Source organism: Antechinus flavipes, chromosome X (genome assembly GCF_016432865.1).
Source record: "Antechinus flavipes isolate AdamAnt ecotype Samford, QLD, Australia chromosome X, AdamAnt_v2, whole genome shotgun sequence".
Lineage (NCBI taxonomy): Eukaryota > Metazoa > Chordata > Mammalia > Dasyuromorphia > Dasyuridae > Antechinus > Antechinus flavipes.
In genome coordinates this window covers 84425617-84449304 of record NC_067404.1, presented here as the reverse complement: position 1 = coordinate 84449304, position 23688 = coordinate 84425617, and the positions used below count along the sequence as shown (strand labels likewise).

The window sequence follows — 23688 nt, the reverse complement described above, 5'->3', positions numbered from 1 at the left end:
TATCCAGTTTGGCTTGAGTAGCAGGGACAATGCAAGCATCATGAAAGGTGCCTGGTTTAGCCTGAGCCAGTTGTGATGGAGACCTGGAACTCAGAATCACTCTCCTGTCGGGAAGGTTGCCCCACCAGGGCAATGCCATTAAAAGGGCCCAGAGCAGAGGGGAGATGCCGTTGCCCAAGCCCTGTGCCAAGTGTTTCCTACCTGTTTGTGCCGCTGTGGTCAAATGAGTAAAGCTCCTCCCCCCTTCCTCACCCCATTTCCTGTTCCCACAGCCTTGTTTCTCACCCCCCGGACTAACTCAAAGCAAGGCCATTCAGGAAGGAGGGGCCACTGGAATGACTGTGGCCCAAGCTGCTTGGTCCAGGCCCAACTCCACCATTCTTGTAGAATGCTTTCCCAAAGGCCTATAGCTCTTCCCATCATGCCCCGTGCTCTGGCGGCAGTTTCCCAGAGGACCTGGGGGCCTTGTTCCTGAATGGCCTGCCTTTGGGTTAATGCTACTGACTAGTGGCTTAGTGGACTCAGTTGGGCCTCTTGTCATTCCCTGTGTAACACTGGCGGAGTCCCTTCTCTTGTCTAGGTCTTAGCCAAAGAAGGGCTTCTGGGAACCTGACCTCAAATGCTCTGCTCATCCCCCCCCCCCCCCAGCTGGTTCTCCAACCCAGGAGTGAAGCGATCAGCATACCCGGGAGATCAGTTGGGTGCTGGTGGCCACCCAAAAGTAAGGCTCTCTCACAGCAGGGGTTCCAGGGCCTTGGCCCTAGAGATGGGGACAGCCAGATAAACCTCTCTGTGGTTGCTGGGTTGATGTACACCCCCACCCTTTCCCGGGGCCCGGAGCAGCTTGGGGCCTACCTGGAGCCATCCCAGAGCTAACAGCCAGTGCACGGGCCTCCTCCGGGAGTTTTGCCATGAGAAATTTTAGAAGACTTTTTCGGGGACAGAAATGGGGTGTGGTGAGGTAGCACCCCAAGGGTGACGGCACCAGCAAGTCCCGAGCTGAGGAGAAACAGGAGCTGCCTTCAGACTAGGGAAATGGAAACAAAATCTAGGGACTGAGCAGAGATCCCCTGTGCCATTAGCAAGGGTGGGAGATGCTGCCAGACTGGGTACCCCCGAGGGCCTCCTGGGCACAGGGGAAAGGCCCCTAGTTCTGATGCCGTTTGATGTGCAGGGCCAGGTGGTCTGAGCGTGAGAAGCAGCGGTTACACATGGTACATTTGAATGGCTTGACTCCGGTGTGCTTGCGGTAATGGCGGGTGAGCTCATCCGAGCGGGCAAAGGACCATTCACAGCCGTCCCAGGAACATTTGTAGGGCTTCTCGCCTTTGCGGGAGGGAAGGAAAGGGGGGAGAGAGAGGTCAAAGGATGAGATGGAGCTGGGCTGCCTCAGGCCAGTCCTGCTCCCCGAGGGCGAGTTGCCAGATCGGGCCTCAGCGTGTTTGCCCGCCACCCTCCCCAGCTGTGGATCAGCCAGTCAGCGGGCTGCTGGATCCTCGGGCTGTGGCACATCGGCCTGATACCCCATTGTGGCAATCCCTACTGCCCCATCACGGAGGTGGGCGGACTGGCCACCTCCGGCCATCCAGCGGACAAATACAAGGCAGCCAGAGGGAGCACCAGCAGCTGGCCCCCCCAGAGGTGATGCTAAGTGGACTCTTCAGGGCCAGCAAGGAGACTGAGCCTCCCAGCAGCATGAAGGCTGGGGCACATGGCTAGTTTGGGAAGGGCCAGGCAGGGGCCACAGTCTCACTTTAAGAACATTTCTCAGGCAGCTGGACAGAGAGAAAAACAAGAGGTTGGCACTGCCCCAGGGCAGGGCCCGCCAGAGGGCCCAAGGAGAGGCTGAGGAGGAAGTGAAGGGACAGGGGAGAGGCTAAATCATTCCTTTCCCGCCTCCCATCACCAAAAATTGGCAGGAAGAGGGGAGGCTGGGCCCCTGGAACAGGTGAAAGGGCAGCTCATGCAGGTAGGAAGGCAGCAGACAGTTTGGTTAAAGGACACCACATAAGAACCATGGGAGATGAGGCAGGCCGAGCGGGAATGCCCTCCCCTGGTGTTCTCTTTACGTCCTCTGCTTCCACTCACTAGTCCCCCACTTACTCTTTAGTACTTTTTTCCCTTTCCAAGCACCCCATGTTGTGGGCAGGAGCACATATAGGTCATACCACCAGACGTGACTGTCAGACCTGGCCCCTTGGCAGCGGGGCCTAATGTCTGTGTGCCAGGCTCCTCACCTCCCAGCCCAGCACCTGGGCAGAGCTTCCACGACACCTGGCAAATGCAGTGGTTTGGCCTCCCACGTGGCGCACGTATAGAGGCTGGGCCTCGACACATGCATTTCTGGGAAGGATCACCCCATGCCCACAGATTGGGCCCAGAAGATCACAGACCAGGGCTGCAAGCCCCCTTGGTTTACAAATGGTGAGGCGCCCAGAGTCCTCAAGCTAGCTTTGGCCCGGAGGAAAGGCCCTTTCTGACTAGGAAGGTCCAGCTTGTTGGAGGCCAAACTACTGCATTTGCCAGGTGTTGTGGAAGCTCTGCCCAGGTGCTGGGTTGGGATCCGAGGAGCCTGGCACACAGATATTAGGCCCCGCTGCCAAGGGGCCAGGTCCGACACAGTCATGTGTGGCAGTACGGAGCAGCAGGAACACCCACATTGACTGTGCTAGAGAGGGGGAGGCCCTGCGAATCATAGTCCTGGCTGTTGGATGGCCCAAGTAGAGGTCCTAGCACGGGCAGAATTCCTTGACCTCAAACATCCACCATTTTTGTGATGTTCACCAAACTACTAGACGACATCTCTAGCACATGGGTGTATACACACACACACACACACACACACACACACACACACACACGCAAAAAGCAGTCTAGAGCCAAGCAGATTTCTCGAACCAGCCCCACATACAGGAGCAGCTTCCCAGAGCGAGTTCACGCCTTGCACAGACACGCTTCCACACAAGTGCTTGTATGTCCCCGTGTCTCCGAGTATGCATGTTTGTTCAGGGCGCAGGGCTGTGACATGGGTGCTCCCGTGCAGCTGTTAGCCCTGGCCCCCAAGACAGCACCAAAGCCACTCGGGCACAGCCGGTGTACCCAGTCTCCTCCCCGGGCCCAGCTCTGGAGCTGAAATCTTACAGACAACAAGGAGGGAAGTACAGGAAGGGATGGCTTCCCCGCCCTCCAAGGAGGAAGTGGAGCCCATGGCTTTGATGAGGGCATCAGAGGAAGGAGAGAGGCACCAGAGCAGACCGAGCCGGCCTCAGGCCTCTGGAATGGCACAGTCCTTATAAGGAGAACATTCTGGCACTTTCCCCTGTGCCCCTTCAGCTGGGGCACTGTGCTAGCTCGGTCACTCTTGGGTGGGAGCTCTCAGCTCCCAACACAAATGGTTCCCATTGTCCCAGGCCCAGACTGGCACCTCACTACAGCCTCATGCAACTGGCATCTGGCTCCCTGGAAGGTGGTGGGGGCTAGGGTGGCGATCTGGGGCTCATACCAGCAGCTGGGCTGGGGGAGGTGACTGGTTGCTAGGGGCTCCTCCTCTCGCCGTCTGACTCTGTTCTATTTTGGGGCACTGTGAGAAGCAGATCCTGAATGTCTGGGCAGGATGTGCCCCCCAAGTCCCTTCTGACCCGTTCCGCCGCATACATCCTAATCCCGTTTGGGAGGACCTGACCCCGTTACGTATGGGACACCAACTGTTTAAAGTTGGTCATCAGGGAGGGTGGGGGCTCGGGGGCACTGCCAGAGGCAGGCAGGAGCCACCATCTCACTAGGCCCCAAAGTGAGCTCCCTTGGGCGCTTCAGGAGATCACTTTGGAGGCTACAGTTGGGGCAGGCAGGAAGCCAGCACTATCCTCCGAGGGTGGAGTGAGGAGGGGCTGCCAGGGAGGAAGTTTTGAGAGATGCTGAAGGAGGGCAATCCACAGGCCTTGGCAAAGATCAGCTAGGGGGCAGCAATCGAGGGTGCGATTTGGATTCTGAGCCTGGGTTGGGGCACTGAGGATAGCAACACTGGGAGGTTAGGAAGGAGGAGGTGCTCTTGCAGGGAGAAGGGCGACTCGGGTTTTGAACAAGTTGAAGTTGACATCTCTTGGACGCCCCATAGGCAGATGTGAGACTGGACGGCAGCAGAGCTGAGGAAATGCCCACCTGGAGCAGTATAGAGGGAGAGGCTGAGCCCTGAAGGCCACATACATTTACGGGGCATGGTGGGAGGAGATCTGGCAGAGGAGATGGAGCAGGAGAAGGGGAGGTGTCCCTAAAACTTAGAGAACATAAACTATAGCGTCAGAGGGTACAGCTCAGGTTCAGTGGCTGACCCAGGGTCACAGAGTCTTGCACGTCGCCTCACGGGCCCCATTTGGGGCACAGCCCACAGATTGCCAGTTTTGGAAATGCAATGATTTGGATTCGAGTTCCCCTTTGGGCCCTCGTTATCCATGTGACCCTAGTCAAATCATAGTGCTCCAAATCTCAGCTGGGAATCAATCAACTGAAAATATGGGTCCCTGGACCCCTGGGAAAGTCTCGACAGTGCTCAGCAGCCCAGGAGATGCCCTGGTTCTGAGAGCACATCTTCCCCAGGAGCCCCTTCCAAGGCATCAGGTCCCCTAGGGGCCATTTGGTGTCAATGGGACGGTCAGCTCCATTTGCCCCCCAGCCCCCTCGAGGCAGTTCTCCCTCTGCCCAGATCCCGCATGGGATTTTCCTGACCCCCAGGCAGGATTCAGCCTGTTCAGTGGTACGGCACTCAGGGCTGCCCAGCATCCCACCTCACAGAGATCCCACCTGCCCCGATTCAGCCGTCCCAAGTGAACCTTTCCATCTTGGAGATTGAGGGGGCTTAGAAGCTGCTGAGTCTGGCCCAGAGCTCCTTGACGGGCCTCCAAGCTCTATGGATGGGTGTCCCCCCTTTACCCAGAGAACCCCTTTCTCCCTGTCCTTTCATCTTTCCACAAGTAATCTGCCTCTCTCCACCTGCCTTCCCAAGCACTTCGTTGTGCCCCCTGGGGTCAATGCTGCCTTCATATAACAACCCTCCTGGACCAACAAAGTCAGCTCTCATGTTCTCCCCCCACTGCCATCTTTTCTTCCCCAGGCTGAGCATCCAAGTTCCTCTAACCAATGAGATCCCCGGCACTTCCCTTGCCAACTCAGTTGGCCCCCTGGGCTCACAGCAGCAATCAGTGCCCCCCAGCTGTGGCCCAGTGAGGCTAGGAACTAGCCCTAGTACTAGGCAGTGGGGCTCTCTCCAGGCAGCCTTGGGTTACAGGAGTGTTTGGCATTAGCTTGTGATGCTGATTCATTTGGAGCTTGTGGGCCGTCATGACCTCCAGCTCCTTCTTCAGACCACTGGGCTGTTGCCATACCTTTTCACTTTGGATCTTGGATTTTTGAACCCGAGTGTGAGCCAGTTCAATGACCAATGATCTAATGCCCGATGGTCTAATACCACATGGTACTCCCTTTTGCACCTGACTCCAAGTCCCCCAGTTTTACACTCAGCTCAGGCCCAGCTCTATGGCCCAAGATGGTTTTGAATGCTCCGGGATCCCCAAGCCCGTCTTTCTGGAAGTTCGCTGACCGTCTCTTCAGTCGAGTCTTTCAGAATGGGGTCAGCCGTCCACAGCGAGCCCACTGCCCCACAACAATTGTTTTTCCTTGGTGGAAAAATCAAAACAACAGATACTTTTTCTCTCTGTGTTTGTGAGTGCCCGGCCTACATTCCCTCCTAGACTGGTGCTTCAACCCTCGGGAATGGGCTTTCTCATCACTAAGAAGCCAGATCGGCCTGCGGCAGCTCAGTGTCCCCTCTTCCACCCACGACCGTCATCCCTTTCACTTGGGCAAACTGGAGCTGTCGGCTGTTTTCTCACTGGCTGCCGGGAGCTTCCAAAAGCTCCCTTGCTTTCCCTAAGCAGTGAGGGACTGCCTCGGTCTCTCGGTAGCTCCTGTCTCTGATGGGCCATTTGTGTAGATGTGCACACGATCACCTGCTGCTGCTTTGAGCATCTTTTTTTTCCTCCTAAATAATCCTGGTGCCCACTTCCCCCTTTCTGCTCACAATGGTTTGGATTTATGTCTTTAAAATTTTTTTAATAGTTTCTCATTGCAATTTTTCTCGCAGAGGTGTATATTTTAGGTTCTTTCCTATCGTTTTTCTGAGTTTGTCGAACCCCGTGTTCTGGAATATAGCCTCTGCCTATAGTGTATTCAAATGATTCATCAAAGGAAGGCCTGTAAAAGCATAGTTCTTAGAACCCAGCCCCGTGGCGCTCTACTGGAGACTTGTAGAGTCACAGTGAGCAGCCCACGCTGCTCCTGGGAGCATCCGTTTAATCACAGGCCCCAGGGATAGACAGCGTGATGAATGGTCTCAAATGAGTGAAATCTGCCCTTTGCCTTCCTGTCCCCTTCCAAATCTTCAATGTCATCTCTTCGTGAGCAAGATTTTCCCCTCCCAGACTCGGAAGTCACTTGGCCCTGGACTTTGTCTGACTGCCCCCCCCAACCCTAAGGTGGCCACAGTTGGTAATGACACGAATACATGTAGCAGGATTATCTGAACGGTATTGCTGACTCGCTCCCCCCAACTGCCATCTGCCCAGAGGCGCCAAGTTGTGAGAATATTGCTCAAGCCTTTACCAGACCCTCTACCTGGCTCTGCTGTGGCCACGTGGTCAGCTGACCCTTCAACTGTACTTTGACCTGTTTTAGAGTGGTCACAGACACAAAAACCCACCATTTCATTCCATCAATTCAACAAGAAATGGCAACAATCTAAAAAACCCAGCAATATGTCCAGGCTCGCCCGATGAATGTCTTGGTGACTGGGTCGAACGTCGTAAACTTGCCCAAAGCTCGGATCCCATTCAAGAGGGATTAGAAGGAAGTAGCTACTGTGTACTCGGATGTCCAAGATGGGGGCTAACCCCGAAGGCCTGAGGGGCAGGCCAACTTGGGGCAAAGTAGTCAAGAAGGCAACGGTGGCCCTCTGAAAGAGGGGGAGCTTGGCCTGTCTTCCTTTCCACATCTGCCCCTTTTTACTTCTGGACCTCAGGAAGGTACCAGTTTTCTGACTGGAAGAACCTTTCTGTGGGAGGCGCCACACTTGGGGACAAAGTCGTGATGGTGCTCTCATTCCTTTCGGAGTTGAGACATCTGCCCGGTAGCCCAGTAGTGCCTGCAGGGCCCCCCTTTGGAGATGGGTAGCTACTAAGGGCTGAGTTGGCTTCCAGGAGCTCCTCCCCTTGCTTGGAAAAATGCCCACAGGCAATGCCCAACTGACTGGCAGCAGTCCAGTCCTATTCTAGTAAGTGCAATGGGTGGGCACATGTTCTGGGGGCAGCAGGGACAGCTCACGGCACACCCTAAACCCTCTGGGGCTTTGGGACTTACCAGTATGTGTCCTCTGGTGGGCTTTCAGATGAGAACTCTTGGTGTAAACCTTAAGGCAACCTGAAGACAAGGGAAGGGGATCACTGCTTGGCTGGGGAGGAAGGAGAGAGGGAAGCCGGTGGCAGAGGCCCAGCAGTTATGGTGGGCGCCCTGTGGGAAATGACAATGGGAGCCACAGGAAGCCGCTCACAAAGCTACCCACTGCTCCCGGCTGCCTGAATCAGACAGCTGCATTTCCTGGTCCTCCAAGTGAGGACTCTATCTCTTACATTCAGTATTTCTAGCCGTTAGATCCATTTTCCTTAAGTACTAGTCAGTACATGCATGCATGCTCCTCCCCAACTCAAGAGCCTGGACTGGCTCCCTTTTACATATTGATTCCACGTGACTGGCTCCCCTATTGACTCCAGGTCTCGGTTATATTTTCAAGGTCATGTATCATCTGGTTCTGAGTCTATCCAGCCCCCTTCTTTTTCCTGGGGCTTCTCCCCACCCCATCCCCCTTGCCCCTTGCCAGGCCTTTGCTCTCACTGCTGCCTTGGCTTTCTCAGCTTCTGCGGGGTGAAGCCTTATCCCTTGTTTCCTTCCGGCCTTAATGCCGGTGGCCATGTGGTTAGCCCCTCGCTGGTCTTGGGCAGCTTCCTTTACTAGATGGGATCTCACCTTAGAGCCCAAGGCCACTAAAAGCCTGTACCCACTGTGCCACCTACACCCAATGTGTGCCCACTACCAGCATCTCTGTGGTCCAAAAGGAAAGGTCATTAGTGTCCCAGCTCGAAAGTGGATCACGGAAGGTCTTCCCCACTGGGAGCAAAGGTGGCTTGGCCCTCCCTTCCTCTTTCCCATCTTTCCTGCAAGTCTGCTATGAGCCAGGAACCCCTTTCTGGAGCTCCTGAGAGCCAGGCTCTATCACCCCCCCTCGAGCAGCTGACCAGCCGTGATGCGGGATGGATTACCTGGATAGTCACAGCGATGAACGCGCCTTTTGTCCACTTCTGGGTTGCCCGAAGCATTCTCGTCGAATTGGGCTGCTTGCATGGTGAGCTGTCCCTGGGAGACAGCGTTCAGGGCGTTGGGGAGTGCGGCCAGCTGAGAGGGCTGTACCGGCTTCGATCCAAGGGTGGTAGCGTAAGACAGGGGGTGCTGATTTTCAGGGATGTTAGGCTGGGATCTGGGGGGGGATGGGGGCGGGGTGACCCTTGGGATGGGGTAAAAGGGCCTAGTGAGGCCAAAGGCTCTCTGACTTTGAAAATTTGGCAAGGTTTTTTCTTTTCTCTTAAGCCTTGAAGGCTGCTGGATAATTCCAGCTAGAGAACTGCCCGCCGCTACGGTGACACCATCCAGGTCACCAAAGGCCGGGACACCGCGCATGGATGGCAAGGCCATGGGGACATCGACGCCCATGCCGGCCCCGATGAAGGGCGGCTGCCACAAGTGGTCTGACTGCAGGTCTGCAGCCGGGGGCATCTCTCTAGACAATTCCTGCTTAATGAAGATGTTACTCACAGCCATCGATTGTGGCACACTGAAGACGCTGGTAAAATCAGGAAGAGTCGATGAGGAAGGAACAGCCACGGGATAGGCCTGCACTAAGTCTGCCAAGGTCTTGGAAGCTCCAAAGAGTTCCCGGTGCTCATGTGGATTGTCGGGAAGGACAACATTGATATTGACGCTGTACGGAGAGGCCGAGGACCTGTCTAAGGCCAGGAACTCATTACCCACCAGAGTGCCTTCCAGAAAGTAACTATTTTCTGCAGAAACAGGCTCCAAAGACACCTGTTTGGAGAAAAATCGGTTCATTTGAGATGATCCAGGGAAAGGAGGAAGGGGAATAAGGAAATCTCCAAAGCTTGATACCCTGGAACCCAATAGGCAGGCTGGCAGGCCAGGCCTGGACACAAATAACCAGTGAATCCTTCACAGGGAAACACAGGAGCTGTTGAGCCTTTGGATTTTCCACAGTAGTGCTTAGCACATCAATAAGCCCTCCTTTGCTCTTTCACTGGGAAGCAACATGGTACATGTATTAAGACCGTATGTGGACTTGGGATCAGAAGAGCTTTGTGGGCCTGGGTTTCAACCCTGGAACACTCTACTGCATTATGGAGGTAGAGAGTAACTGGGGTTCTACCTACCTCCTAGAGTTCTTCACAGAGGTGGAAGGCACCTTAGAGCTTAATGGGCTCAACCCTCTCAAGCCCTGTACAGATGAGAGTGAAGCGATCTGACAGAGTCACAATCGATCAGCAAGGTGGGCTTTGGTTCCAGGTGTTCTGAGTCCCAGACCCTAGCTATGATGCTGCGTAGTTTCCAAATGTAAGCCATTGTTATAAGAAAATGTTTCATAACGTATGAGATGTGTCCTGAGCAAAAGTTTAAGATCTACTTCTGAGTCTTTTAACCTTTGTGGACCTCAGTTTCCTTATCTGTAAAATGAGATTAGATGACCTTTATCAGGTCTTTGATCTGAGGATGCTGATTAAAATTCTAAATTAACATGGGAGTCATATATTCTGGGTTGAGCTTCAGGGCTATCCCAAATGCCTGAAGCCCGCTGAGGGCATCCTTGTACACAAGGGAAGGAGGTATCTTTTCTTCATCTCTCTATCTCAGTGGGAACAACACTCACCACCAAGTCAAGTGACCAACACTAACACGGAGTTCAGTTGCTCTGAACTTAGAGAACCTCGAGTGAGTGAGCAGCTGTCTACAGAAACTGAACCACATGTGAGCCAACAGACCCAAAGTTGGGTCAGGAACCTGCAGGACTCTGACTGGGAGGAGAGGGGCCCATTCCCCCAGATCACAGCACTTCAGAAGTACCAAAGCATGCAGGCCCCCACACAGAGCTGGGAAAGCAGCAGAATGACTTATAAAAGGAAGCGAGCTCAGGTCAGCCTTTGCCCCCAGAAGTGGGGCAGAACTCAGCCTTTTTATCACGTCTAAAATCAGGCTGCCGGCTTTGGAAGAATGAGAAAACAAACCCAACCTTTCAGAGCAAGTATAGGGACAGGAATACTCAAGGTACGATGACAGAAGATGAATGACCTCCACAAGAAAGTCCCACAGAGAAAAGACAGCTGGGACACAAAGCCAGCCAAAAAAAAAAAAGAATTTAAGGAAATCAATAAATGGATTTTAAGCAAGAAGAGAAAAATGGGAAAATCAGTCAATGAGAAAGAAGTTAAAAAAAAAAAAACAACTTCAAAAAATTCCCAAACTAACTTCCTGAAAATTAGAATTGACCCAATGGAAATCAAATTACCCCTTGAGACATCAAGGAACAATAAAACAATAAATGTGGAAATATGTTCAGAAGAATTACACGTGTTTAACCTATATTGGATTGCTTGCTGTCTAGGGGAGGAGGGAAGGAGGGAGAAAAATCTAGAACATGGGCTTTGCAAGGGTGAATGTTGAAAACTATGCATATATTTTGAAAACAAAAAGCTATTATAAACTTTAAAAAGGAATAAATAAATCATGAGACTGAAAAAAGAAAAGGAAGAAAATTTGAAATACTTAATAGGAAAAAAAAATCTGGGCAAGAAATTGAAGACAGATAATTTAAGAATCACTAAACTACCCGAAGGTCATGAGACATTGTATTTCAAGAAATCATAAAACTACCCAAAGCTCTTAGAACCAGAGAGCAAAGGGGAAATGGAGATAATCCACTAGTCATCTCCAGAAAGAAGAAAAAGCAAGATTCTCTCTGGCTTGTTGTCTGTCTCCCTCTCTCTCTCTCCTTTCCCTTTTCCTAATCAATTTATTCCCCTCTATTTTCTGTTGCTTTCTCTGTCCCACCTGTATTTTTCTACCTTCTGTCTCTCTTGTCTGTGTGTCTCTCCCTATTCCACTCCCTTTCTGGTGTGCTTTCTCTATTTGTCTGTCTGTCTCCTTTCCCTTCCCCTAATTAATCTGTTCCCCTCTGTTTTCTGTTTCTTTCTCCTATCCCACTTTGTATTTCTCTATCCTTTTATCTTCTCTTTTCTATGTCTCCTTCTCTCTCCCTCTCCCTTTCTGGTTTGTTCTCTCTCTTTTTCCTTTCCTTTCCCTAATCAATCTGTTCCCCTCTATTTTGTTTGTTTCTCCTGTCCCACTATGTATTTATCCTTTTGTTTTCTCTTTTTCTATGTCTCTCTTCTGTGTCTTTTTCCCTCTTCCATTCCCTTTCTGGCTTGCTTTCTCTAGTTGTTTGTCTCTTTTCTTTCCCTTTCAGTAATCAGTGTGTTACTGCCTTATTTTGTTTCTTTTTACTGTCCCACCCTGTCCTCTCTCTCCTATCTTTTCCTTTTCTGTGTTTCTTTTTGTGTCTCTTGCCCTCTCCATCCCTGCCTCTTTCTGGTTTGTTCTATCTGTATTTTTCTTTCCCTTTCCTTTTGCCTAATCAATCCATTCCCCTCTCATTTTTTCCCCTGCATGTTCCACCCTCTATTCATCTCTCCTTTTATCTTTTCTCTCTGTCTCTTTTGGGTCTCTTTCCCTCTCCCTTTCTGACCAGTTTTGTCTCTCTCTCCCTTCCCTTTCCCTCACCAATCTGTTACCCTCTGTTTTCTGTTTTTTTTCTCTTGTCCCTCACTGTTTCTCTCTCCTACTCCTTTTCTATGTCTCTTTTCCCTGACTCTCTCCCTTTCTGGCTCGTTCTCTCATTCTCCTCTCTCTGTGTCTCTCTCTCTCCCCCTCCCCTTTTTCCCCCCTTTCCCTAATTAGTTTCTATTTCCTGTTTCTTTCTCCTGTCTCACACTGTATTTCTCTTCTAATTTCTCTTTTTCTATGTTTCTCTTCTCTGTGTCGCTCACTCTTCCACTCCCTTTCTGGCTTGCTTACTTTATTTGTATTTCTTTCCTCTCCCTTTCCCTAATCAATCTGTTCTCCTGTTCCATCCCATCTCTTTCTCTATCCTTCTATCATCTCTTTTTCTATGTCTCTTTTCTACAGTTCCATCCCTGGCTCTTTTTGGTTTGTTCTATTTCTTTTTCCTGTCCTTTCCCCTAATCAATCTGTTTTTTCTCCTGTCCCACTTTGTATTTCCCTAGCTTTTTTCTTCTCCTTTTCTGTCTCTTTTCTATTTCCTTCCCTCTTCCTCTTCTTGTCTGGCTCTTTCTGGCTTGTTCTCTCTCTTTTTCCTTTCCCTTTCATTAATAAAACTGTTCTTCTTTTCTTTTTTTTTGTCCCACCCTGTATTTCTCTCTCCTTTTATCTTCTCTCTTCTGTCTCCTTCCCTCTCCATTTCTGGCTCTTTCTGGCCTGTTCTCTCAGTTTTTCCTTCCCCTACTTAATCTGTCCTTCTCTATTTTCAGTTTCTTTTTCTTCCCTCCTTGTATTTCTCTTTTTTAAATCTTCCTTTTCTATTTTTGTCTGTCCCTCCTTGACTGCCTCCCTTCCCTCCCTCTTTGCCTCCTTCTAGAAGTTTCCATGCCAAGATAGGAGCCGTACCTTCTTGATGGAGACAAAGTTGGGTCCTTCTAGTGGGGATCTGGATAGTTCTGAAGGGAAAGGCCATGATACGGATCCCCCAAAGCTACCTCACTTGACCCCCTAATCGGGCCTTTGTCTCACCGTGCTGAATCTGTCCTCTCCCCCTTACCTCCCCATAGATCGAGAGAACTGAAATTCACAAGTGCACTCCAGGAACTGCTCATGGAAGGCTCCCTGAACAGACACCTTTATCCCATTGTTCTGATGGTATATAAAGGAAGAAAAACGATTTCCCAGCTTCTCCCCACAACGTTCTTGGACTTCTCCTTTCTTTTTCTCAAATATCACTATCCCTAAGACCCCAAATCTCTAACGATTACTGCTTTTCTCTCACCTAATTTACCTCACAGAAGTCTCTCACAAAATGAAGTGGTGCTACACAAAATTATTCACATGATCCACGAGGGGGCGCCAGGAAGCAACTTCCTGTGCAGCACCAGTAGCCAACAGTAGGGGGCGCCGTAGCGCAGAGAGACCTGAGGTTTGAGAACGAATCTAAGATCTTCCTCCCTTTCTCTTAAAAATGGTTTCTCACAGCTAGGCTCACGCATTGAGAGGGCCATGCCCTCCAAATCCTTGCCTTGTCTCCCCTCTGCCCTTTATGTCATATAAACACCAGCCATTACTAGCGGAGGGATAAAGTCAGAAACTGTGAAAGGGGGCAGCCTGCGCCAATGACCATCCATAGCCCTATAGTGGGCAGAGGATAGACACGCTCTCTTACCCGTGCTGGGCCGTGGGGAGGGGCAGCAGCAGCCTCCAGCAAAACACTGAGCTACCCTCACCCAACACTGAGCTGCTCCCCCCCTCGAAACAGACGCACATCCACCTCCATCATCCCCTCCTCATCTTGATCCCACTCTAGGGCCATCACCCTACTCTAATGAGACACAGGTTGCCTCTCCTCATCTTGCTGAGTCCCAATTCAGTCTCAGACACTTCCTGATGCTGGATAAGTCAGTTAAGCCTATTTGCCTCAGTTTCCTCATCTGTCAAATGGACTGGAAAAGAAAATGACCAACTACTCCAGGGTTTTTGCCAAGAGACACCCAAAAGGGGTCAAGGAGGGGTAGACGTGACCATGAGGAACTGGGGAAGTGCGAGCCTATGTTTTCCTATATCCTCCTATATATCCCGAAGACACAATGACTAGAACTTAGTGCATTGGAAGGTGGCTATGTACCCTATGGAGGATCACAGGAATGGGGGCTGAGCTTGTTCAGCTTTATGGGAGCTAGGAGCAAATGTGGAAAACAGTTACAGAAGGGCCTGTTTTGCCCCCAGATAAAGAGGGGGGGTTACAGGGAAGCAAGGTTCACCCCAGAATGGAGAGGGGGGGGTTACAGGGAGGCCACTTTACTTCAAAATAAGAAATAATTCCCACTGGGTCAACGTGTGTTCAAATCCAATAAGTTGCCCCAGCTGTTTCCCCAAGTAGTAAACGTATTCCGATGGAAGGTTTGTGTCGCACTATTATTCAAGATGACCAGCAGATCCCTGCATTTGGTCAGCCACGGGGCCGTGTGTGTGTGTGTGTGTGTGTGTGTGTGTGTGTGTGTGTAAAACCTTCCAGGCCTCCAACCGGGAAGCAGAATGTGTGGTCAGGATCACAGTCAAGGGCACAGCGCGATCCAGGCACCTCCAACATCCGAGTCTTAATGAGGGGAAATAAAGGGCCAGCCTTAAGTTGCCTCTATTTCCCTGACCAAAATGAACCAGAAGGGTGTGAGATAACAGTGCTGTGTCAGAAGGAGCTTCAGCAGTTAGCTCTCCTAGCCCCCTTCTGGCCCCATCGCTCAGAAAAGCCGAGCTGTTTCCCCAAGGTCACCCAGAAAAAAAGAGGCAGAGTAAGGATTGAAATTGAGGTTCCCCTCCACCCCTACTTCTAACATTGGGGTCCAAGTGAGCAGCAGGAGACAGAGCCCGGACAGAAATGCAGAGTTGCCCCCATTCCCTCCCTGCCGAGAACTTTGCCGAGCATTAATCCCCAAGCACTGGAGCCATGGGGAAGCCATCCCCTCCCCAGCTGCGTTTCTCCCTTCCCACAGCTCTGGAGCAGAGAACGACGAATCCCAGGGGGTCTGTGGCCAACGAGGCGGGTGATGGAAACGGGCTCCAACTTCCCACTTCCATTTGAAGTTCCTGAGGTTCTCCCCCAGCAAAGTGATATGGGAGCCGGCCCTCCCTCACCTGTGCCTCCCCATGCTGGAGAAACTTCCTTTGAGCAGGCTCTTCATCATGGAGCCCATTTTCTATATCGGCTCGGCTCATTATCCAAGGTTATTGTCCCCGAAGTTAAATATTGACCCTGGTAAATATTGACCCTTCTGATCATTTGGTCTCCAGAATGGCCACACTATAAGCCATCGTCTGCCTTTTGCGCGATTTCTCAAGGTCAGTGCCAAGGGGGAGGGGAACAGAACCGGGAGACCCGTGGTGATGAACTGATTAGGACTGGAGTTTTCGAGCCCAGACGGCCTTTAGCGCGAGACCGAGGCGAAATCAAAAAAGCCCCAAATCGAGCTGTCACTAAGCGTATCCACGGGCAGCAGCTCCCAGGGGGTTATAAAGAGAGACTGAGTCTCCGAGTTCAGGGAGCTTCTCTGATACTGGGAAGGAGCATGTCCCCAGAGCAGTAGATGCGGGGCGGGGGGGGGGGTCCCAGCCACAAGGCTGGGAACGTGGCTCCCGTGGCAGCCATGGGAAGCAGAGCCTTCAGCGGGCCCGGGATACCGAGTGGTACAGTCAGGCTGGATTTCTCACGGCTTTGGAAGCTTTTCTACAAGAGCAGGTTTTAGTGGCATTTGGGGGGATCAGCTGGTGCCCACAGGCTCCTCGCCATCACCCAAGAGTTTGCCAGCCAGCATATGCCAGAAGGGCCTATCTTGAGCGGGCAAAGATCGACTACTATAAGCGCATTGAATGGGAGTCCTTTGGAACCCTCCATCTTCTGTTTTATGCATTTAAAAACCTGGTTCTGAGACGTCCGGAGGCCATTTCTCAGAGACTGTTGCCCAAGCAGTGTCTGAGACAGAAAGGCCAAGTCTGAGCCCATTATTTGACAAATGGGGAAACTGAGGCCCCAAGACAAGAAAGGATTTCTTAAGCACAATGGAAGCTCCTACAGGCCAGGGGAGAGCTGTTGCTCAGAGCCAGGTCCTCAGACTGCAATATCACAATTGCAGAAAGATCCTCCTGAAGCCCCCTTGAGGCTGGCAGAGGGACCCCTGGCTCAGGTCAGGAGGCTGCAGTTCCACCCCAAATTCTGGTCCTTCCTGACTGTGCCCTTGGGGGAAAAGCCCTCTGATGTAGCCCCTGAACCCAGCCAGCTCTTGGGCTTGCTCTCAAGCCTCAGTTTCCTTATCTTAAAAATCAGCATAACCCTCGTCCAACCTGCATCACATAGGGCACTGCTTCTTCGAGGAAGGGTCCTGGAAGCTCACCAAGCATTAGAGAAGGAGGAATGGAGAGGAGATGGGCAGGGAAATCTGGAAGGGGGAGCCCTTCTAACTCCGTGAAGTCAAGGTTCTCTGCCAGACTCACACTCCAAACCGGGAAGGGAAGGCGGTGGCCGGCCAACACCCATTTTCTTGGCTATGGGGCGGCCGTGCTCTTCCCCAAGCTCAGAGTTCTGGCTGGAAGAGACCTTGGGGGGTCAATGAATCCGACTTTCTTTGATTTTTACAGAGGAAAAAGCCGAGACCCAAACACATGGAAGCCCCTGTCCAAGGTCACACGGTGACCTGGTCCTTTGTTTGTTATCACCAAGGAAGAGAAAGGATGGAAGTTCCCATGGTACCTCTCAGGTGGGCCGTGCTGTCGGCCTTTCCCCATCCTCCTGTGTGACGGGAAGAGGCCTCGGGGGACCCGTCCTTCCCCAGCCTCTCATTGTTACAGGAGAGAGGGACCAGGGGAGCTCTTGGGACCTCTTATTCTTGGCCAAGGAGAAGGTCTGAAATCCTAGGGGCCTCTGGTCGAGGAGAGGCCTTTATGTGGGGGACAACATGAAAAATAAGTGAAAAAGCCCTCAGGAACTGCCCCCCGCCCATTTTCTGAGAGTGTTGGGTTTCCTTAACAATCACAGGATTCTGGCCTTGGAACTGGGCCCTCCAGAAGGGACCTTACACATTGGCTCAACACCCCCCCTTCACAGAGAGCAAACTCTGGCCCCAAGCAGGGAGGACAAAAGATGGGGCTCAAACCCGAGTTCTCTGACCAGAGTGTGGGAAGGGCTGGGGCAGTCCATCTTTCATTCCTTTCCAGCCTTGTGCTTTGGAGGGAGGAAAGCAAAGAACCTTGCCACAAGGACACTGCTTCCGGGTCATTGCGCAATCACTGCTATGGCGTGGAGCAATCACTGCCAGGTCATGGGGGAATCACTGCCGGGTCATGGAGCAATCACTGCCAGGTCGTGGAGCAATCACTGCCATGTCATGGGGGAATCACTGCCAGGTCGTGGGGGAATCACTGCCGGATCATGGAGCAATCACTGCCAGGTCGTGGGGGAATCACCGCCGGGTCGTGGAGCAATCACTGCCATGTCGTGGGGGAATCACTGCCAGGTCATAGAGCCATCACTTCCAGGTCAAAAGACCATCACTGCCAGGTCATAGAGCCATTGCTGCCAGGTCAGAGATTCATTGCTGCCAAGTCATAGGGCCATCAATGCCAGGACAAAGGACCATCATTGTCAGGTCATAGGGCCATTACTGTCAAGTCATAGGCCTATCACTGTCCGATCATAGAAGGTCATGGGGTCATCTTCTATTCAGGACTCTCCTGCTGGGGTTTCTTGTGGGAGACACCCTGAGAAGCCTGGCATCCCTCTCCCTCTCCTTCTCCCTCTCCCCCAGCATTGGCTTGTGACTGGATACAAATTTTGCTTCCCCTCCTCATCAAAGGTCCCTTCCGACTTCCACAGCAGGGGCAGGGGGAAGGCGGGCTCCTTGAATCAATTTATTAGCCAATTAGCACCAGGAAAGCTGGTATTTGTACCTTTCTCCATACCCTCAGCATTTGGCAGAGTGCCTGACACACAGCAGGTGCTTAATGAGTGCTTGCAGGCTGACTTGTGGGCCTTGTCTGGCCTGTCCTCTTGGCCCAGGAAGGCCAGTGTGGGTTTCTGGGTTGAGTGGTACCTATTTAAGGAGCTACAGGGTGAGCAGAATGGCTTCCCAAGCCCCTAGGGTCCTTTTACTCTCTTTTGTAATCACTCTTGGGTTAGAGTCCCCCTGGTGGAAGTTAAGGGCAGTGCGATCCCTATAGCAGAGGGATGGCACTAGGTAGAGGCTTTCCTTTAGCCCTTAATTCTCCTTCCTTGTGCCTATCCTTCTACCTGCTTATTTAGTAGAAAATAATGCTCGCCTCAGAGTCCAAGTCCCAACCTTGGCTCCTGAACAAGTGTCAGAACAAGACTCTTTGAGTCGCCCTCTCTTGCCGTGGGGGAGGCCGGAGTGGGCGTCCCTTCTTTCCCAGCCCTTTTAACGCTGCTGTGCTACCACTGCTCGTGGCATCTACCAAAAAGCTACCAGTTCAACCCAAATACCCAGTGATCTTTGTAGACAAAGAAAGTTTCCCCTCTGGGGAAATCCCAGAATGCTTTGTGGATAAGCTGGCATTTGAGCTTCACTTGAAAGAAAAAAGGATGTTTTGACAGATGGAGATGGAAGGGAGACTATTCCAGGGCGAGGCGAGTCCATTTTAATGGCCCTTGAAGGTTCGCGAAGCATTGTACAAATATAATCTCGCTGGATCCTCACCCCAACTCTGGAAAGGAGGTCCTGTTTTTGATCCCCGTTTTACGCATGAGGAAACTGAGACCATTACATGCCTTGACCAAGGTCCCACAGCTACCAAGTGTCTGAGACAAGTGCTCTCCACCCCATAGACTCACTTAACTGGGAGACGAGAAAATGCCCGATGTATTCGAGGAACGACCAATAGACCGAGCTGTTTGGGGATTTGAAGAGAGGTGGGGCAGAGAGATTGCAGAGGGCCTTGAATGACAGGTCAAGGAGTTTAGACTTTATTCTGCAGAAAGTGGGGGAAGCAGATATGCCAAGGCAAGCTCAATTCCCCCTTGGCTTCGCCGAGGCCTAAACAGCTGCCAAAGCCACATCTTTCTAGAGTGCTAGGACACTGTTCCCCTTTTCCCCTTTTCCCCTTCCTGCCACCTTCAGCCCAGGTCCTCAGGCCCCCATCACCTATTACCGGGACCAGGTCCCAAAGGCCGTTCTTGGCCCTCTCCAGTCTGTCCATAGTGGCTCCTGGATCATGCACAAATTCTCTACCTTGCTGCTGTGTGACAATAATCTGGATGAGAAAGACCCAGCCAGTTCCCGATAAGTCAGTTGTGGGACCAATGGAGAAGAATCAAGAGCTCCCAGTGTGACCGGGCAAGTTACCTAACCTCAATTGCTTCAACAACAACAAAAAAAGCTCCCATGATGCTCTAGAACCGTCTGAGGCAACGAAAGAGAAAAGTGACAGATTTCCGAAGGACTGGGAGAAACCAGGCACAAATACGTTGTTGGTGCTCTGAATTGATCTTGTTATCCCAGAAGCAGATGAGACTTGCCCCTGCACCCCTAAAGTCACTGAATTTTTCCATGACCACCCCTGGGCCTATGTCCCTAGGAAAAAGGGGGCCTGGAGGGACAGAACTATCTGTAATAGCTTTTTGGGGGTGTCCATCTTTCATGGAATGGCCACCCAAATTAGGGCTTGTGGATGTAACAAAAGACTGAAGGGGACGGCTTCGGAGAAATCTGAGACGCCCCCAGTGAACCAAAGCAGAACGAGGGGAGTGGAACCAGGAAAACAGCAGGACAACATTGAAGAGATCATTTTTTACGTGAGACTTCAGGACCGCTGTGATGACCACCGGCCGTGCCAGGGGGCTCGATGGAGCCACTGGACTCCAGCTGAGGATGAGGACCCATTTGGGAACAAAGCTGGGGCGGGCACTCTTCTGGTTGGTCTGTGGCCAGCTGAGACCAGGAAATTTCCCAGCGGAGCAGGGGAAGGGGCAGGGGGAAGAGTAGCAAGAGAAAGCGTGACTGTCAAGGGTATCTCTTCCATGTCAAGTGCATAAGGGAGGCCAGAAAGCAGGGGAGCCTCCGAAGGCTGAGATTTGGAGTCACTCCCAAAGCAAAGGTAACTGCTCACCCCAGAAATCTGCCTTCTCCCTTGTGTGCCTTGTCCCACTTTGGGAGGGTGTTCGTTCGGCTCGGAACAGGAAAGGGGGACAAACAAGCAGAAACCATGAGCGAAGGGCCGGGCCACGGGCAGGGAGGCCCAACCCTGAGAACAGGTCCCTTCGTGATCTACTGACTTGCTAGGAAAGGCCTGGCGTGGGGTGTCAGAGTCCCTTTGGCCCCGCATTTGGAAGGGTGTTCAAGTCCCAGGAAGCCTCAGTGGGGCCGGGCCTGTTCTCCCCTGAATTCCGGGTCTTCCCACCCTCCCAAATCCCAGCCTGCCCGGGGAGCTCTGCCAACCCCCTGGATTCCAGGAAAGCAGGCTTCCTTGCAGTCCCAGAAGATCTTGTGTGGTCCCGCCTGGTTGTCCCCCCGACACACAATGACCTCCTCGAACTCCTCCTCCCCTCATTGCCCCACTCTGTTCCTTGTTTCACAATCTCTGAACTTTCTGTACCGCGGCTCGAGAGAAAGAGAGATGATGGGAGGGAGGAAGAGAGAAGGGGAGGGAGAGGGGGAAGGGGGAGAGGGGAAGGAAGAAGGGAGAGGGGGAAGGAAAGAAGCAGGAAGGGAAAGGGGGAGGGAGGAGGGGAAAGAAAGAAGGCAGGGAGGGGAAGGGGGAAGGAGGAAGGGGAAGGGAGGAGGGAGGAGGGGGAAGAAAGGAAGCAGGGAGGGAGAGGGGGAAGGAGGGAGAGGGGAAGAAGGGAGGGAGAGAGGGAGAAGGGGAGGGAAGAAGAGACGGAGAGGGGAAGCTGGGCTTCTGTGTGGCCTCTATGAGCACTTCGTGTCAAAGCTGGTGTGCCCCCTGCTAAATCCTCAGTGGTCCTGAAACAGACCAACTGGATGGCTCTGAGCAGGATCCTCACCCCATATCTCTTTAAGCCTCAGTTTCCACTTCTACAAAATGGAAGGCTCCAGTCCACTGTAGCCGTGAACCCGCCCTCTGACCCCCTGTGTGAAGCAGCCTATGCAGGGGAGGCTTGCTAAAGATGGGCAGCTAGGGCCCAAGTACTTGGGGCTCCGCAGTGTCTGCCGTTAACGTCAGTAGCTGCCTCGGGTTCCTCAGTGGAAAATGAGCCTTGGGAAGAAGGGTTCTGAATAGTCCCGACATGGCTACCCAAAGGGCCACTGAGCCCTCCTTCAGAGAGGGAGGTCTCCCACTATCAGCACCGAGTCTGCCAAATAGGGAGCATTTCCTAAATCCTTTTTCCCTCCCCCACTCAGGGGGCACGCTTTGGTGATTTGAGGCGAGCCAAAGTCCCCAAGTCTCAGCTGACTCTTCCAGGAGATGACATCGTTAATTAGGGTACACCCCGATTCCATTTTAAACCCGAGCGTTCGGTGCGATGTTTGTACCTGGCGAGCCATGGTTGGATCCTCCTTCGTCCGGCCCCTTCCCCAGTTTTGTGCCATCAGTCACCCGTGCACTTGAGACACTCTTAAAAAGGGGCAAGCGCAGATCCTTGGGGCTCTCCACTAGAGTCACCTTCCAGGCGCCCCTGGAACCGCTTCTATGCGTCTTTCCTTCCAGAGAGAGACAAGATGGCCCTCGGCCCTAGTCATGAATCATTCATAAAGGGGACCAGATATTCCGGCAAGAGGCACATGAAAGGATGTTTTTCCGAATGGTTCCGGAGAAGCTCAAAGAAATCGACCGGGCTTTTCTGCCCCGGGGCGAGGCTCCTGGGGGCCCTGGCTTTAAGATGGTAGGCTTGGATGGTCACCTTGGCTCTATGACCGTGACCAAGTACAGGATGGAAAAGTGCTTTATTTTCCATGTGTTATCTTCCCGGGCCCCTCAAGCGATCCGCATGAAGCGAACATTAAGAATACAACATAAAAAGAGACCATCAACTTTCCATTCCAAAATCCATTCCAAAATCACAGTCTCTCTGGCCCTGCCCCTGAAAGGGATTTGCCAAGGCTTCAGCGGGTGGCTGCGGAAGGTCAGCTCTCTTTTGGGGCCACACCAAGTCCCGACTTGCGAAGGTCACCCAGTGACCTTGAGCCCTAAAAGGTCTCTCAAACACCTGACGAGACCCTGATTGTTCTGAGAGTCTCTTATGCGACCCCAACGTCTCCCTGTCCATTCACCATACCGGCACATGTAGCACAGACAAGAGTTTCTCTGTCTGAATGGAAAACAAGCCGAAGAGGTTAATTATTAGCCAGATAACAGCTCAACCGGGCTGACGAGAGCCACTGGGATATGGGACACAGGGGCTCCCCGGGCCTTGGGAGACCACACCCCCCCACTAAGTTCCTCAGCAGGAGGCAACTGTTATGAGATCCTGGCTTCTAACTCAAACACCCCCCACGGTCCCCCCAATATCTCAGGTGGCTCCACTTTCTCCTCAGACAGACATTGGCAAGTTGGGGTTCATGGCTTGCCTCTTACCTATGGTTAGCATCCAGCTGAAAGCCTGCCCAGCTCCAGAAAGCTGTGACCTTGCAGAGAGCCTCCCCAGTAAACTGAGGCGGTGCTACTTTTCCTTGCGGATTGGGGTCTGAGAGGGAGGATGCTCGCTCTGAGGAGCTTAGATGCTGCCCGGCACTCAGCTGAGAAAGCTCTGGCCACGGTGGGCTCTTCCATGAGGGCCCAAGTTCTCTGGCAGAAACCAAAGTCCCCTCCCCCAATTCTCCATAGGGACTTGCTGCCACTGAAGCAGCAGGTGTTGGCCCTTTCTGAGGAAGCTTCCTCGCTGCCGGGCACGGGACCTGGAGAGGTGATTTCCCCCTCCCAGAAGACAGACAGGGAAGCAGAAAGGAAAGAGACCCAGAAAGAGAGAAAAGGAACGGGGCCAGGGGGCCGCAGTGGAAGAAGGCCAAGGCCAAATCCCGGCTTTGCCCTTGACGGAGGGACCCCGGGGTTCACTGCCGAGGGGGCTGCGGCTTTCCTTGCAGACTGGCAGGTGAGTCTCTGAACCTGCAGTGCCTTGGAGGCCCCCTCCACCCCTTGTGCCACCAGCTGCCCTGCTCCCTGGATCCCGACTCTTCTCTATTTAGAAACCAGATGAAGAGGCTGTTCTTCAAGCTTGACTCAAGTTGGTGGAGGCCCCCCTGGCCCACGGCACTGCCTGCTTCCCCTCCCCCGGCCTTGGGTGCGCCGAGGTAAGTTGGGAGCCGCTTACCTGATCCCCTGAGGTTCTGCCGGCCCCCTTGCTGTTCTTCCAGTGGGTCGGACCTGCCCCAGGAACTCGGGCCATGGTGACTGCTCTGAACTGGGCAAACAGTGCCCCCCCTCTGCTCCTGCCGCTGCCACCGTTGCTCCTGCCGCCGCCGCCACTCTGGTACCTGGGCCACCGGCGGGGCTGCTTCCTAGCGGGCCCCTAACGTTCACCCCCTGCCGCCACCTGCCTGGTTGCCAGCCTGCTGTTTCTTTCCCTGGGAACATTTCAGCTCAAATCTACAAAGGAAAAGGAAGGATTGGGGAGGGGAGGGGTCCAGGGGGGACAAGCTGGGGAGCTGGAGCCGCATTGGAGGGAGCTGAGGGAGAGCCCCGGGAGCTCTCTGCTGCTAATCTCTGTGTGTGTGTGTGAGTGTATGTGTGTCTGTGTATGTGTGAGTGTATGTGTGTGTATCTGTGTGTGTGAGTGTATGTGTA

At 52.7% G+C, this 23688-nt stretch overlaps 1 protein-coding gene across 1 annotated transcript; it reads right to left on the bottom strand.

Moving 5' to 3' along the window:
- Positions 1-724: 724 nt before the first annotated feature.
- Positions 725-8016, bottom strand: LOC127543174 (Krueppel-like factor 7). Its single transcript, XM_051969190.1, has 3 exons — positions 7939-8016; positions 7408-7498; positions 725-1326 (listed from the first exon to the last, which is right to left on the bottom strand). Exons 1-3 carry the CDS (start codon positions 8014-8016, stop codon positions 1148-1150), a joined length of 348 nt encoding a protein of 115 aa, XP_051825150.1. The 3' UTR covers positions 725-1147.
- Positions 8017-23688: the final 15672 nt, after the last annotated feature.